The sequence below is a fragment of the Myxocyprinus asiaticus genome, chromosome 6, assembly GCF_019703515.2.
Source record: "Myxocyprinus asiaticus isolate MX2 ecotype Aquarium Trade chromosome 6, UBuf_Myxa_2, whole genome shotgun sequence".
Taxonomy (NCBI): Eukaryota; Metazoa; Chordata; class Actinopteri; order Cypriniformes; family Catostomidae; genus Myxocyprinus; species Myxocyprinus asiaticus.
Genome location: NC_059349.1, coordinates 6,055,501 through 6,070,165, shown reverse-complemented (window position 1 = coordinate 6,070,165; position 14,665 = coordinate 6,055,501). Strand labels below are relative to the sequence as shown.

At 38.9% G+C, this 14,665-nt stretch overlaps 1 protein-coding gene across 1 annotated transcript in view; it reads left to right on the top strand.

Annotated features, from left to right (window-relative positions):
• The window catches only part of LOC127442854 (tensin-3-like), an 84,030-nt gene extending 71,811 nt beyond the window's left edge, over nt 1-12,219 (top strand). Inside the window, exons 14-27 of the mRNA XM_051701093.1 lie at nt 797-945; nt 2,359-2,491; nt 2,729-2,812; nt 4,376-4,502; nt 4,630-5,060; nt 5,145-5,231; nt 5,427-5,558; nt 7,531-7,623; nt 9,415-9,492; nt 10,972-11,049; nt 11,135-11,303; nt 11,430-11,498; nt 11,611-11,640; nt 11,770-12,219. Coding sequence (XP_051557053.1) covers nt 797-945; nt 2,359-2,491; nt 2,729-2,812; nt 4,376-4,502; nt 4,630-5,060; nt 5,145-5,231; nt 5,427-5,558; nt 7,531-7,623; nt 9,415-9,492; nt 10,972-11,049; nt 11,135-11,303; nt 11,430-11,498; nt 11,611-11,640; nt 11,770-11,911 — 1,802 coding nt within the window. The 3' untranslated portion in view covers nt 11,912-12,219. The remainder of the gene's footprint in view (nt 1-796; nt 946-2,358; nt 2,492-2,728; nt 2,813-4,375; nt 4,503-4,629; nt 5,061-5,144; nt 5,232-5,426; nt 5,559-7,530; nt 7,624-9,414; nt 9,493-10,971; nt 11,050-11,134; nt 11,304-11,429; nt 11,499-11,610; nt 11,641-11,769) is intronic.
• The last annotated feature ends 2,446 nt before the right edge of the window (nt 12,220-14,665 follow it).

Sequence of the window (14,665 nt, the reverse complement as noted above, 5' to 3'; positions counted from 1 at the left end):
AATTAATTGCATGCCAGGTTTGCAAACTCCTGACTCTAATTAACTTTTGTTGACGTCATTAGCCTGGGGGTTCACACACTTTTTCCAACCTACACTGTGAATATTTGAATGATGTATTCAAAATGTACAAGACACATACAATAATTTCTGTGTTATTAGTTAAAACAGATTGTGTTTATTCACTATTGTAACTTAGATGATGATCAAACTAGATTTTAAGATAAATTGACACATAAATGCAGGTCATTCCAAAGGGTTGACATACTTTTTCTTGCCACTGTATATCACTGAAATGTCAGTTATTCAATAATAACTTGTTTATAGATCTGTTGGACGAAAGTAATCTTCCCAACAAACTCACATTCATGCTGTCGTACTGTTGTTTGTACTAATTCTCAAGCAGAAATCAGAATGGAACCATTAAAAATTTGTCAAATTGTCAAATTTAAAACATTTACATTTAATTTTCTTTTAAAATTTCCCCTAATGCTTTATTGCGGCCCCCTGAGGGTCACATTACTCTTGGTAACACACTTCCATTCCCTTCTTTTCTCTTTGTTATTACAATAATTTGTAATTTAGGATTATAGTGTGTTCAGTACACCATTACTGAACTAATTATGTCACTGTTGTTTTCACAATAGTGTAATGTAAGGTCAAGGGACAACAACAAATTTCCAATGGTTTATAATGTTAAAAGCAGTATTAAGGTAGTATTTCAATGCTGACTAAGTAATTTGTGTATTTGTGTGTGTGTGTGTGTGTGTGTGTGTGTGTGTGTGTGTGTGTGTGGCAGTCTCTCCTGCTGAAGACGGTTTGCTCATCCTGAGCAGAAATTCCAGTGGTGTGACTGAGCACACAGGACAATGTGGACGATCACCCTGGTCTCTGGATCAGCAGACTGCAGACAGACAGACATATACTGCTCCAATGCCTCAGAAACAGGTAGTACAACACGTACTCTCAATGAGAAGATATAATGGAATAGAATAGAATAGAATTAACATATTACCCAGAAGCTGCCTTTTCACTGCATCTGACATACGATAGACCGGATGTCAATTATTTCCAATGGAGAGTTGCACAGGGGCTGGGTTGGGTTCCGACCATCTGCTGATGGTGAATTTTCAGATCCAGTTTGAGCTTCGGAACTATTTCAATTTGTATGACTGGACTGTATGCAACCAGAGACAATTTAGTCAGAGACAGGCCACTTCTGTTAAAATGAATGGGAGAAATTGGAATGCCCAACGGTCAACAAATGTAGAAAGGAAGTCCCGCCTTACAAGTAAAAGAGCCAATCACCTTTTAGATACAGATGCTGACTGTCAATCACCTTGAGGATGAGTTTTTCAGCGTTCATCTATTCAAGTAGATAGGAGCTGCATTTTCATGACTGGAAATAGCTTCCAGAGAGCATTCCAAATATGGCCGCCAGTAGACTGACTCGCTAGAAAGACTTTGATGCAACTGCCTGACCGGATGTGATGTTCAAAATTATTCAAAATGATGTGCGCATAGTGAGAAATATCAGCGTTTTTTGTTCTACACTATTCTAAATGCCTGCTACTTTGGCAGATTGGCCGGTTATGAACGCAGAAGTCATGTGTCATTTATTTCTGCACATGTAAATCCTTCATATTTAAATCATATTTATGAATTTCTACACCCTATTTGCTAAAATACTTTTATTGTTGTTGTAGTTTGGCTGATAATCATAATTATTATTATTAAAACAGTAGTAATAATAATAGTAATCATACTAATAATAAATATAAATAGGCTACCGAGTGAATATTTATTATCGATTTAATGTAATTCATCCACCTTCTCAACAAAATTACACACAGTAATGTCATTCTGAAGTATGGTAGCAAGAAATAGGGGGAGAAATATGACAGTCATATGCAAATGTCAGAGACAGTGGGTGTCTCAATCAGTTTCCAAGTTCAGTAGTCCAGGGACAGTGCTGGGTGGATTACTTGTGAATTGTAATCAGGTACTGAACAGAATAGAATAGATTTAATAATTCACTTTGACCCTGTCTGAATAATTCCATACTGCTTTCAAGTAAATTTACATGTATTGGTGTAGCATGTATGCTTTTATCCAAAATAGCTGACAAATGAAGAAAAATACAGATACTAGAATAGAATAGAATAGAATAGAATAGAATAGAATAGAATAGAAGTCTCTATTTGTAAATGACAAGTGCATTTGGAAATTATTGCAGTTAATATTTTTTTTAAAAAGCATTAACTGATGACTATTATTCATGTATTTTGTGCATTTTTTTGCATGCTACAGTGATTCCATTCTACTGTAAGTAACAGTCATTTTCGTGCATGTGTGTGGTAGCATGCAGCTCTATACAGAACAGACAGTGTTGAGTACAGATCTCAGAGTGCAGAGATGGATGGTGGAACGGATGTTGGCAGTGATATGATGCCATCAACACCAGCTTTCCCTATCTCACCACCCACCCCATACGGTAACACACACACACACAAACACACACGCACACACACACACACACTGAGAAATATTGTATATCTAAATGATATCAAGAGCTCCAGGGCCCATCAGGATCTATACACATCTATATTTAATCTGCTGTATATGTGAACTATAGAAACCACATTAACACAAGTGTGGTTTTTGTATTGAATTATAGTTCTTTTGTTTTTAAAAAAAAACAATAAAGCTGTATCTTTTTATCCATCAACAGTAAAGACCATGATGAACTTTTCACAGTACAGACAAAGTCCATCTCCCATCATACCTTCATTTGGATCCTATAGACCTGAGCATGGTAAATCAAATCTTTTAATTGATACATTTTCGTGGATACATCATTTAAAACTGCAAGGCATATACACCTTTGCATGTGTGCACAGCAGGAATGAATAAAATGCTGGAGGAGCACAAACAGTCCATATATCAATCAGAATGCAGCAATTAGTATATATTAAAATAAATTGCTGAATGCAAATTGCACATCTTTAGGGTCATTTCTGAGAGCTGATTGTAGGTTGTAAAGGATGCACAGACTACCACAATCAGTCATACTTTACTGGGACGGTAGAGCATCACTCCACCACTGTGATACAGACACAGGAGTTGATGCTGAAAGTGTGCTGGACAACAGCATGTGTTTGGATATTTGTCTGGTTATTAATACTTTTTCGAGGAAATCTGCATACGCATGTCTCATGTGTCTCTGCATATTAACTGGGATTGGAGAAAGTATTATAACTAGGGCTGTCAATCAATTCTAATTTTTAATTGTATTAATGACATGATTTTCAGTTAATTAATCAAATTAATCTCAATTAATCTAATAGAGTGATTCTCAACCAGGGGGTTGGGACCCACTAGGGGGCCTCAGCACACTTCCAGGGGGGCCTCAAGATCTCTTACAATTATTTAAAATATGATAGATTAATAAAATTTTTATATACTTATTATAATTCAACTTACTGAAAATGCTAAAAATGTAATAACACCTTCCACTGCTTGCTTTTTATGAAGAATATACAGTTCTAGATATTTCTGGAATCACTAGTTTTAAGGAAATATCTTATAATAGATATATCTTCTAGTATAAATATCTAATAGCCTATATGTGGGGCCTTTGACTATTTTCTCTGACAATGGGGGACCTTTGAATCAAAAAGTTTGAGAACCACTGATCTAATATATCAATATTTGCAGAGAAACGCTCTCAAATAAAAATAATCCAACATATAATGATTAAATTATTATAATCAAATTTAAATAATTAGACATATAATATAGACAATAAATATAATAATTTAAATTCATTTCATTTTAGAGGCAGACAAGTACTGCACTGAATAGACAGTATAAAAAGTGGCTTTAGAATATATTGTTTATTTCCATATTATTGAACATTAGCCTATTATTGGCCTGCTGTCCACAGCAATACATTGCAAATTAATTCATCAATCTGTCAGAGGCAGACTTATTATAACGGCTGTTTATAGTCTGAAAAAACACACCTCTAGCCTGCTGCATTGAGAGCTGGAGCGTCCAGCTGTGTTTGAGTGCAAGAACTCATCTTAAGTTTTCTGCAGTCTGTAAGTGTAGTTTGTTACCTCTACAGCTGTGCGTCTGTACAGCTAGATTTTTGCTTACTGCCCCCTGCTGAAAACAGGTGGTACTTAAAGCTTGAATTGCTCTGATAGTAGGAAAATTATTTATTACGGTCCGGGGACATGATTACGTTATTTTTTAAATAATAAATCGCACTGAATTAACGTGTTAAATCGACAGCCCTAATTTTAACACACAAAAAAATATACACTTCAGCTTGAATTATTCTGTCATATCTTGACCTAGTTTTTGTTTTTAGAAATGCGAGCTGAAGCAGATATTATGGGACGCACACCTTTGCCTTCAGATGAAGGTTTACAACATCCCACTCACAGAACTTACCATCACTCTGCTACCATTGGTGGAATTATGTCTTTCTCTGACAGGTACAGAAACCATAGGAAGACATGAAATACCTTTTTATTGTATCATTTTGATTTTCCAATCCATTGATGAAATTCTGCAAACATTTTATGGCTCCTGTAAAACATTTTTTGTCTATTGTTGTTGTAGTTCTTCATCTAAGCCACAGTTGGTTCATCAGTCATCCCTTTCTGCTCATCCCTCTGACTCAATGAACTTCACCCACAGTTCTATCCCGTCACATAACCCCATTCCGGCCCCCAAGGCCCACAGTTCTCCTCTCAGCACCCAGAGGGCCAAAGTATTCCAGCATGCCCTGGGCCACAGCACCTTACAGACCTTTGAGGAGCAGTTCAGCTTCAATCCACCAGTGGAAGGACTGAACTACCACCAGCAGCACCCCCTTTCACTAGAGAAGAGAATGCCATCAGATGGAGAAAACTCCCAAGATTCGGTTTCTCCGGCTCCTAGTGGTTTCTCTAGTCCCCATAGCGGGAGTTCTTTGAGTATTCCCTTTCCAAACGTGCTGCCGGAATTGCAAGCAAAAGGAAACAGTATCAGCTCTTCCTTGCCTCTTCCAGGTGAGTAGTTGAGACTGTGCCCACCTGCTAATTCAATCGTGTTCTTATCAGAAGTCAGATTTGAACAATTTGTACATTTTTCAGATGTGCTCTCAAGTAAGCAGTTGACGGTCAAGTTTGTCCAGGATACCTCAAAATATTGGTACAAACCAGATATCGCAAGAGACCAAGGTACTGATACCAGTCTGATACTCAAATCACACTATTTTTCATGCGACTTCCTTCTGTTCTTAGGTTACTTTTGAAGCAATTTAAGTTCCAGAATTGAGGGTCATCTTGATTCTCTTGGGGTTAATCCTTCACAGTTTTTCTGAGTACATGCCAGATTTATTTGACCTGGATTTTCATTTTTCCATTCACAAACAGCTATTGCAGTGCTAAAGGACAAAGAGCCTGGCTCATTCATTGTTCGAAACAGCCACTCTTTTAGGGGCGCATATGGATTGGCCATGAAAGTTACAAAACCCCCTCCCTCTGCTCTGCAGCAAAGCAAGAAAGGTAAGCATTGAAATGAAGGGATGCAAACCTGTTGTTGCTGATTGTATGCTTGCAATGTAAACTGGATGTGACATATCTCCAGAACAGTTCATATTTCAACCCTAAACCCGACCTATAATCTAGGATTTCCTTCCATCTTTTGCTTTGCTTACTTGCTCATTCCCCTCTTTAGACTTTGACAGCTTTCTATCACTCAAAGCAATTTACAAGTGTTACTAAGTGCTAAAACAAAAAATGGCTTAATTTTGTCAGCAACTTTCCACATTAACCAAGTAACAGTACAAAGTGACTGCAGGTAAAAGTGGCCCAAGACTACCAAAGGATGTTGAACATCAGGGACCTCAGTGAATACAATAGCCACGTTTCCACTATCGGGCCAAAAGAGCTAGTGCATGCCAGGGCCAGTTGCATTCCCACTGTCATGTCTGGGGCTTCATCATGCCTCCTTGGGGCCATCTGATAAGAGCCCTGGCCTGCCGATTCCACTTGGGCCAAAGAAGGCCAACTGGGGATTGAGGCGGGGTCAGTGTCAAAGGCGGAGTTTCGCTGAGTCAGGTCAGATGTTTCAGCACCAAGATACTCATCCCAATTTTTGGAGAATGGAGAATCGTCAGTACTGGTCAGTAAACAATTTCAGGGCTCTTCTGAATATTTGGGCTGCTGAAAATATGCAACGTCAGATCAATGTGGTGTCTGCCGAATGAAGAAGTGATACGTATATTGTTGAATACATACTGTAAATTGTCGTCGAACTTTCCAAGTTGTGTATCAGGTATCAGGTTCATTTTTAGGGCTAGCTTGTCTCCAGAATCTGATACCTCAGCTTGATTTTCCCTCTTGCTTGTGAAATGGGTGGGGCGTGTGACGTTGACAACAGGGCAGCATATTAAGGGTGGGTTTTAGGGCAACACTGCAGGGCTATTGGCCTGATGGTGGCAATGCAGATTGATTTTAGTCTCATGGCTCGAAGTCCGAGGCTATTGGCCCTGGCTCGTATTTTCCCAATGGTGGAAAAGTGGCTAATGAGAGCTGGCCAATAGGGTCACTGGCCCTCTGCAAACACAGCACAAGCTGACCACTAGGGCCCATAGTTCCCACAAAACATAAAGTGAGCAAACCCCTTCCGCCCCTGTGTCACATTCACTTGGACATGGCCCTATCAGCCAAGATCATCATCACAAATACAATGAACTAAATTGCCTATAAAAAAAACATGGCTTTTTGTAATACTTGCTCACTAGTTATTAATGATGTGGGAAATTAAGTACTGTAATATCCAACAGTTTCTTGTTAAAGTGTCATCCATCTAAAAAGCACTTTACACATATCTTCACCTTTACACATCTTCACCAGCCAGCATCTCTCCTTCTATTTTCAGTCATAGGATTCATTTAAATATACGCTGGCCAGTCGGATGTTGTTGAAACTTGCGGTTGTGTCTGCCAGCTGACAGCTGTTAATGACCGAACCGACTCAACTCCCTGCTGAGATACTGGTCTCATCAACTAAAACGGATTTCCGTTGTGTTTGAACAAATCATTAAGTTGTTGGGGAGAGCTCTTATGGTCTTGTCAAGTCTCGTCCTCATCCAAAATCAAGTTGTTTCGAATTGGCTAGAGAAATGCCGCCTTTAAACACAAACACACACACAAACCTTTGTTTTCGCTGAGCTTTCAAGCGTTGTAGCCACCTGTACTGGCAAAATCACAGATATGTCCCTTACTTCAGAAGGTCTTTTGTGAATGTGAAACTAAACACCGCACAAAGTCCTAAGAAAATTCTTTCCGTGCTGTGACTCATAAAGAAAGAGAACCAAAAACTGTTGCAATGAGAGAAGTCTCTGTAATATGTGCTCACATTTAGTCTTTAAATGCTTTAAATACAGGAGAATTATTTTTACTGTCACAGATCAATACACCCTTTGAATAGTCTTTTGATGCTCTCTCTCTCTTTCTGTCTCTTTCATTCTCAGGAGATCTGTCCAATGAGCTTGTACGTCACTTTCTCATTGAGTGTACACAAAAAGGGGTTCGACTCAAGGGATGCCCTAATGAGCCATTCTTTGGTAAGCCCTCTCTCAATCCTGCCATTAGACCATTGATTGAGTTCTCTCAAAATTGTCAAGTACATTTATATTTATTCATTTAGCTTTTATGCAAGGCTACTTAATACTTAACTACTTGAGGCATGCTACAAAATACTTAAGAGACTGTAACATGAGAATTGCTTTAATGCAAAGTTCCAAAATTGCTTAGAAAAGTACAAGCTAGAACAGAGATATAGTTGTGACACACCTTTTTTGTTAAAGGAATGTTCTGGTTCAGTTGAGCTCAATCGACAGCATTTGTGGCATAATATTGATTACTGCACAAATTTATTTTGACTCGTTCCTCTTTTTTTTTTCTCCACAATCTGGAATGCCCAATTCCCATTGTGCTCTAAGTCCTCATGGTGGCGTAGTGACTCAATCTGGGTGGCGGAGGACGAATCTCAGTTGCTTCCGCGTCTGAGACCGTCAATCCGCACATCTTATCATGTGGCTTGTTGAGCACGTTACCGCGGAGACATAGTGCGTGTGGAGGCTTCATGCTATTCTCCGCGGCATCCACGCACAACTCACCACACGCCCCACCGAGAGCGAGAACCACATTATAGCGACCACGAGGAGGTTACCCCATGTGACTCTACCCTCTCTAACAACTGGGCCAATTTGTTTGCTTAGGAGACCTGGCTGGAGTCACTCAGCATGCTCTGGATTCAAACTCGTGACTCCAGGGGTGGTAGTCAGCATCTTTACTCGCTGAGCTACCCAGGCCCCTCGTTCCTCCTTTTCTTTAAAAAAAAAAAAGCAAAAATCTTGGTTCCAATGAGGCACTTATAATGGAAGTGAATGGGGGTACATTTTTTTACATTAAAATACTCACTTTTATAACCACAAGACATAAAGGAGATGTGTGTAAACATGATTTTAGTGTGATAAAATGACTTACTAACCTTTTCTGTGTAAAGTTATAGCCAATTTTACAACTTCATTACCATGACAATGCATTGTCAACAAACCCTAAAACGACTGTAGAAATTACAATTTAAACAACTTTATAGATCAAAGTTTTAATAGAATAATTAATACACGTGCTTTTATAAAATTATAAGTGTTACATTTCTGTATTTAAACCCTCCAAAAATTGGCCACATTCACTTTCATTGACCCCATTCACTTCCACTGTAAATTATTCACTGAAACCCAGATATTTGCTTTTTTTAAAGAAAAGGAGGGATGAGTCTAAACTAATTTTAACCAACATAATGCCACAAATGCTGTCGATTGAGCTTAACTTGTAACCTTTAATGGTTAAACAGTGCAAGTCACAGAAGTCTTTAGCTGTTTCTTGAGGATAGAGAGAGACCCTCTATGAAGTACTGAAGATTAGTACCTTGAACTTAATGCAGACAGCAACTGGCTGCCAGTGGAGCAAAACAACATGATGAAAGGCTGGCTTAAAGAGCACTGGTTGTGGCTAAAATAGCTGGTTTGTTTTTTTACATTGGGAAAGCCATGCATTCCATACTAAAAAAAACTTTACGTTACATACTTTATAACACCTTTCCCAAAATAGAAAATTAATTTGCATTACTTGTTTGAAAAGTTAACTCAGCTATTATTATACATTTAAAAAGCATGGTACTTGTTACTTTAAAAAGTAATCTGATTACTTTAGCCATGTTTGTTTTAATGGGTTACCCCTAACACTGGTGTCAAAGTTAATAATTGTTGAAGACGATGTGTTAGATTTTGCCATAGAGCACTGTTCGGTTCTAAGTGTGTGCATGTGTATTTGATTTATTTGTCCTACAGGGAGTCTCACTGCTTTGGTCTTCCAGCACTCCATCACTTCTTTGGCTCTTCCTTGTAAACTCATCATACCTGACAGAGGTAGGAGATTATTCTGAAAAAAAAACCAAAGCATTCTCTGGGTCTATTTGTGACTGAAATAAGGTTGTATGTTAGAGCGAAAAATAAATGTTCATTCCACAGAGATATATTGGCTGCATGCCACTTCGTATACTAGCTGTCCTAAAATAGTAAGTGAGAATAGAATTAGTAGATAAAAATATCATGCCAAAAGTGCCCGTATGGTAGACAGTTATAGAAAAATGTCCTGAAAGTGAGGCGATGACGAATTTTAACTATAAACCTATGAGTCAAAATATGCCTAATATGCTGTTGGTCCTCAGCGAGTCACAAAAACAGCACCGACCCGCCGAGGCATAGACTCTACAAGACCCCTCAAGGTGTCCTGTGGTATCTGGCAGCAGATTTTTCAGGTCCTGTAAATTGTGAGGTGGAGCATCTGTGGATTGGACTTGTTTGTCAGCACATCCCACAGATGCTCAATCGGATTGAGATCTGGGAATTTGGAGGCCATGGCAACACCTTGAACACTTCACTGTGTTCCTCAAACCATTCCCGAACAATGTGGGCAGTGTAGCAGGGCACATTATCCTGCTGAAAGAGGCCACTGCCATCAGGGAATACCATTGCCATGAAGGGGTGTACCTGGTCTGCAACAATGTTTAGGTAGGTGGCACGTGTAAAATTGACATTCACATGAATGGCCGGACCCAGCGTTTCTTCCACTGCTCCAAGGTCCGTAACCATCATTAACATTTTCGATGGCTTGTGCCACAGTAGACCTTCTGTTGGTTTGGACCAGATGGGATAGCCTTCGTTGCCCTTGCATGGATGAGCCTTGGGCACCCAACACCTTGTCGCTGGTTTGTGGTTTGACCCTCCTCAGACCACTGTCGGTAGGTACTCACCACTGCTGACCAGGAGCACCCCACAAGCCTTGCCGTTTCAGAGATGCTCTGACCCAGTCATCTGGACATAACAATTTGGCCCTTGTCAAAGTCGCTAAGGTCTTTACTCCTGCCCATTTCTCCTGTATTCAACACGTTGACTATGAGAACTGATTGTTTGCTTACCATCTAATCTACCTGGACCTTGACATGTGGCCTTGTTAGAACATGATCAACGTAATTCACTTCACCTGTGAGTGGTCATAATGTTTTGGCTCATCGGTGTATACTTTAGTCAGTGTCTATTAGCTAATAATACTTCAACGTTCTCTTTATTAATAGTTGAATATTCGGACAGAATGTTTATAGGATGCTTTCCAAGATTTTTGTCTGTCCACATTCAGATATACTGTATGTAGTAAAATCTCTGAATTGATGTTAGATATACAGTAACTGATGTTAATTTCATATTTTATCGTTTTACTAAACATTCTGAACCACTTCACCACTGAGTTTTCATAAGAAAATACATTATTATGAATATTTCATTGTACTAATGCATTATTCTATGTACACGTAGAGAGTCAGATAACACTCACATGTTTCTCCTCAGATCCACTAGAGGACGCAGTTAGCACATCTTCACAGTCCATCACCAATTCTGCAGCTGAACTCTTAAAACAAGGAGCAGGTGCGTCTCGAACTTCAGCACAGAACGGACTGACTGTCAGATCCTTTAACAGGAATAGTAATCTTGTATTGATGTTTTGTTGTAGCGTGTAACGTGTGGTTTCTGGGTTCGGTGGAGATGGAGTCATTGACTGGCTATCAGGCTGTGCAGAAAGCCACCAGTGAGATTCTGAGCACAGATCCGCTGCCTTCATCAACTGTTGTGCATTTCAAAGTCTCCTCACAAGGCATCACACTCACAGACAACCAGAGAAAGTAACTCACATTGTTTATAGGCTATACATCATCTCTCATATTGATACCCATGTAGCAGCACCAAACATCTCAAATCACTTAAAAGTCTCCCCACTATTTCCAATGCTTTTCTTGTTCTCTTTCTAGACTGTTCTTCAGAAGACACTATGCTGTCAACACTGTCATATTCTGTGCTCTGGACCCTCAGGACAGGAAGTGAGTCATTCTGCATTTCTGATTTTTATCAGTTGCACTGATCTTCTTTATAGTTTAGTAACTAATTAGTAACTCTTTAAACATTTCATTGCTTCTTTTTGTTCATTTCAAGATGGAAAAGAGATGGTTGCAACTCAGCAAAGTAAGTCCTTTAATTTTTATTTGAATATGATTTGGGTGAAATTGACTATAGTTGCTAATTTCTAAATTCATTTCACTGTTATTGGAGAATATTTTATAGGGCTTTGAAACGAGTTCTTTCTCATTGCAGGGTCTTTGGCTTTGTGGCACGTAAAGCTGGTAGTGCCATGGAGAATGTCTGCCACCTGTTTGCTGAACACGACCCTGAGCAGCCTGCAAGTGCTATCGTCAACTTTGTCTCCAAAGTGATGATTGGCTCACAGAAGATTTGATGTCGTCAAGATGATACTGTCTGTAGACCAGTGTAGAACTAATCTTGCCTGAGGTTGATGCAATTTGTCAACACTAAAGCGTTAACATGACAACTACCTTCAGATTTTCTTGAAACAGTACAAATGAGGGATGAACTCTTTTTTTTTTTCAGTACTGGTTTTTTTTTCGGTACGTACACTAAAATGAGAAACCTTCTGAAAATGTACAGTATTTTGTATATTTATGTATTGAAAATGTATCTATTGTTTATGCAGACTTTTCAAAAGGAATTATTCATACTGAAAATAAAGCTCAATATATGCGTGTACGAACAAGGTTTTTTTTTTTACTTTAAATTATTTTAGCTGTTAAGGGTTAGTGTTCAGTGACTTTATTGATCTATACTACTGATGACAAGACCAAAAACTTCTTTATAATGTCTATATACTCTTTATAAAATCTATATAATTTTCTATATATCTATATATTTAGTTCAGTGTTATGTTCAACAAGTTTGTTGCTAGCAGATTTACATTTCATTTGGCATATTTTGTTTCTCACAGAAAATAAAACAAAAACCTGAACATATTTTATATCTTATGCATGTAAAAATTCTGTAAATTGTCTTTAGTGTATCTGTTCGAGGTTTATTTACTAAATGTAAAACAATCATCCTCAATATTGAAGATGTTCAATACCCTGAAAGAATCAGTCGTATCTGTTTTTCCACATTGGTTTGGCATTTTGAAGTGAGTTGCTAAACTGAAGTCAGTCTTTCTGAACATACCAACTTAAAAACATATTTATTATTTGTAAACCTTGATGCATTCCATTGTTGAATGACTGTACCCTCTATTTTCTCATGAGAGATTTGAAGATCTCCTAATGTCTCCTACAGTTTGTAATATCAGAAATATGTATTTAATCAAAATGTTGACAAATGATAAATCTATTATACTATCAGGAAGCATTTTTATGCTTTTTTTTAATTGTGAATATTTATGATTGACTTCATTTACCACAAGCAACTGTTTGGTGCTTAGAGCATTTGGATTTGATAATTCGCTTGTGATGTTCAGACATTCAAGGTTAGTTTAAATGAAAATTCTGTCATCAATTAATCACTTTCATTGTTCCAAACCCGTATGACTGCCTTTGTGGGTTTTGAGCAGAATTTTAGGGACTCCCTGTTATAGAAAGGCCACCTGTCCAGGGTGTTTCCCTGCCTTCAGCCCCAGACAGCTGGGATAGGCTCCAGCACTACCCACAACCCTACATAGGACAAGTGGTGATGGATGGATGGGTGGATGGATTTTAGGGACTGACAGCCTCAATCACCATTTATTGTATGTAACAAACATTCTTCGGAACAACATATCGAAAACTGTGTGAACGTATCAAATCTGATTAGCACTTACTAGATCAAGACAGCAGTTTCCAGTTTTGTTTGCAATACGCCTCAGACAGTTAATGAACAAACACTGATACTAAGATTAGGATAGGGTCCCTCAAAAGGGTTCCTTTTGCTCTTACTGCAGTGTCATTGCACATCTTTATGCTGCATGTATCTCTATTTTCAGTATTTTATTTAACTTTTTAATCACTCACTCAAAATCAGTCTGCTTACATTGCATCAAATGCTAATAATATATATTATAATTACTGCCCCTTAGTGACTGCTTTGAATACTGAATGACAATGTTTCCTTCAAATTATGTATGGACAGATGAGCAATAATGGAATATTTAATATTCTAAAAGGTACAAAACTAGTTTTTTCCACATACAGTGCATCCGGAAAGTATTCGCAGCGCTTCACTTTTTCCACATTTTGTTATGTTACAGCCTTATTCCAAAATGGATTAAATTCATTATTTTCCTCAAAATTCTACAAACAATAACCCATAATGATAACATGAAAGAAGTTTGTTTGAAATCTTTGCAAATTTATAAAAACAAAAACAAGTATTCACAGCCTTTGCTCAATACTTTGTTGAAGCACCTTTGGCACCAATTACAGCCTCAAGTCTTTTTGAGTATGATGCTACAAGCTTGGCACATCTATTTTTGGGCAGTTTCTCCCATTCTTCTTTGCAGGACCTCTCAAGCTCCATCAGGTTGGATGGGGAGCGTCGGTGCACAGCCATATTCAGATCTCTCCAGAGATGTTCAATTGGGTTCAAGTCTGGGCTCTGGCTGGGACACTCAAGGACATTCACAGAGTTGTCCCGTAGCCACTCCTTTGTTATCTTGGCTGTGTGCTTAGTGTCGTTGTCCTGTTGGAAGATGAACCTTCACCCCAGTCTGAGGTCCAGAGCGCTCTGGAGCAGGTTTTCATCAAGGATGTCTCTGTACATTGCTGCATTCATCTTTCCCTCAATCCTGACTAGTCTCCCAGTTCCTGCCGCTGAAAAACATCCCCACAGCATGATGCTGCCACCACCATGCTTCACTGTAGGGATGGTATTGGCCAGGTGATGAGCGGTGCCTGGTTTCCTCCAGACATGACGCTTGCCATTCAGGCCAAAGAGTTCAATCTTTGTTTCTCATGGTCTGAGAGTCCTCATGGTCCGGGCTGTCATGTGCCTTTTACTGAGGAGTGGCTTCCGTCTGGCCACTCTACCATACAGGCCTGATTGGTGGAGTGCTGCAGAGATGGTTGTTCTTCTGGAAGGTTCTCCGTGGAGAGAGGAGAAACGCTGGAGCTCTGTCAGAATGACCATCGGGTTCTTGGTCACCTCCCTGACTCAGGCCCTTCTCCCCCGATCGCTCAGT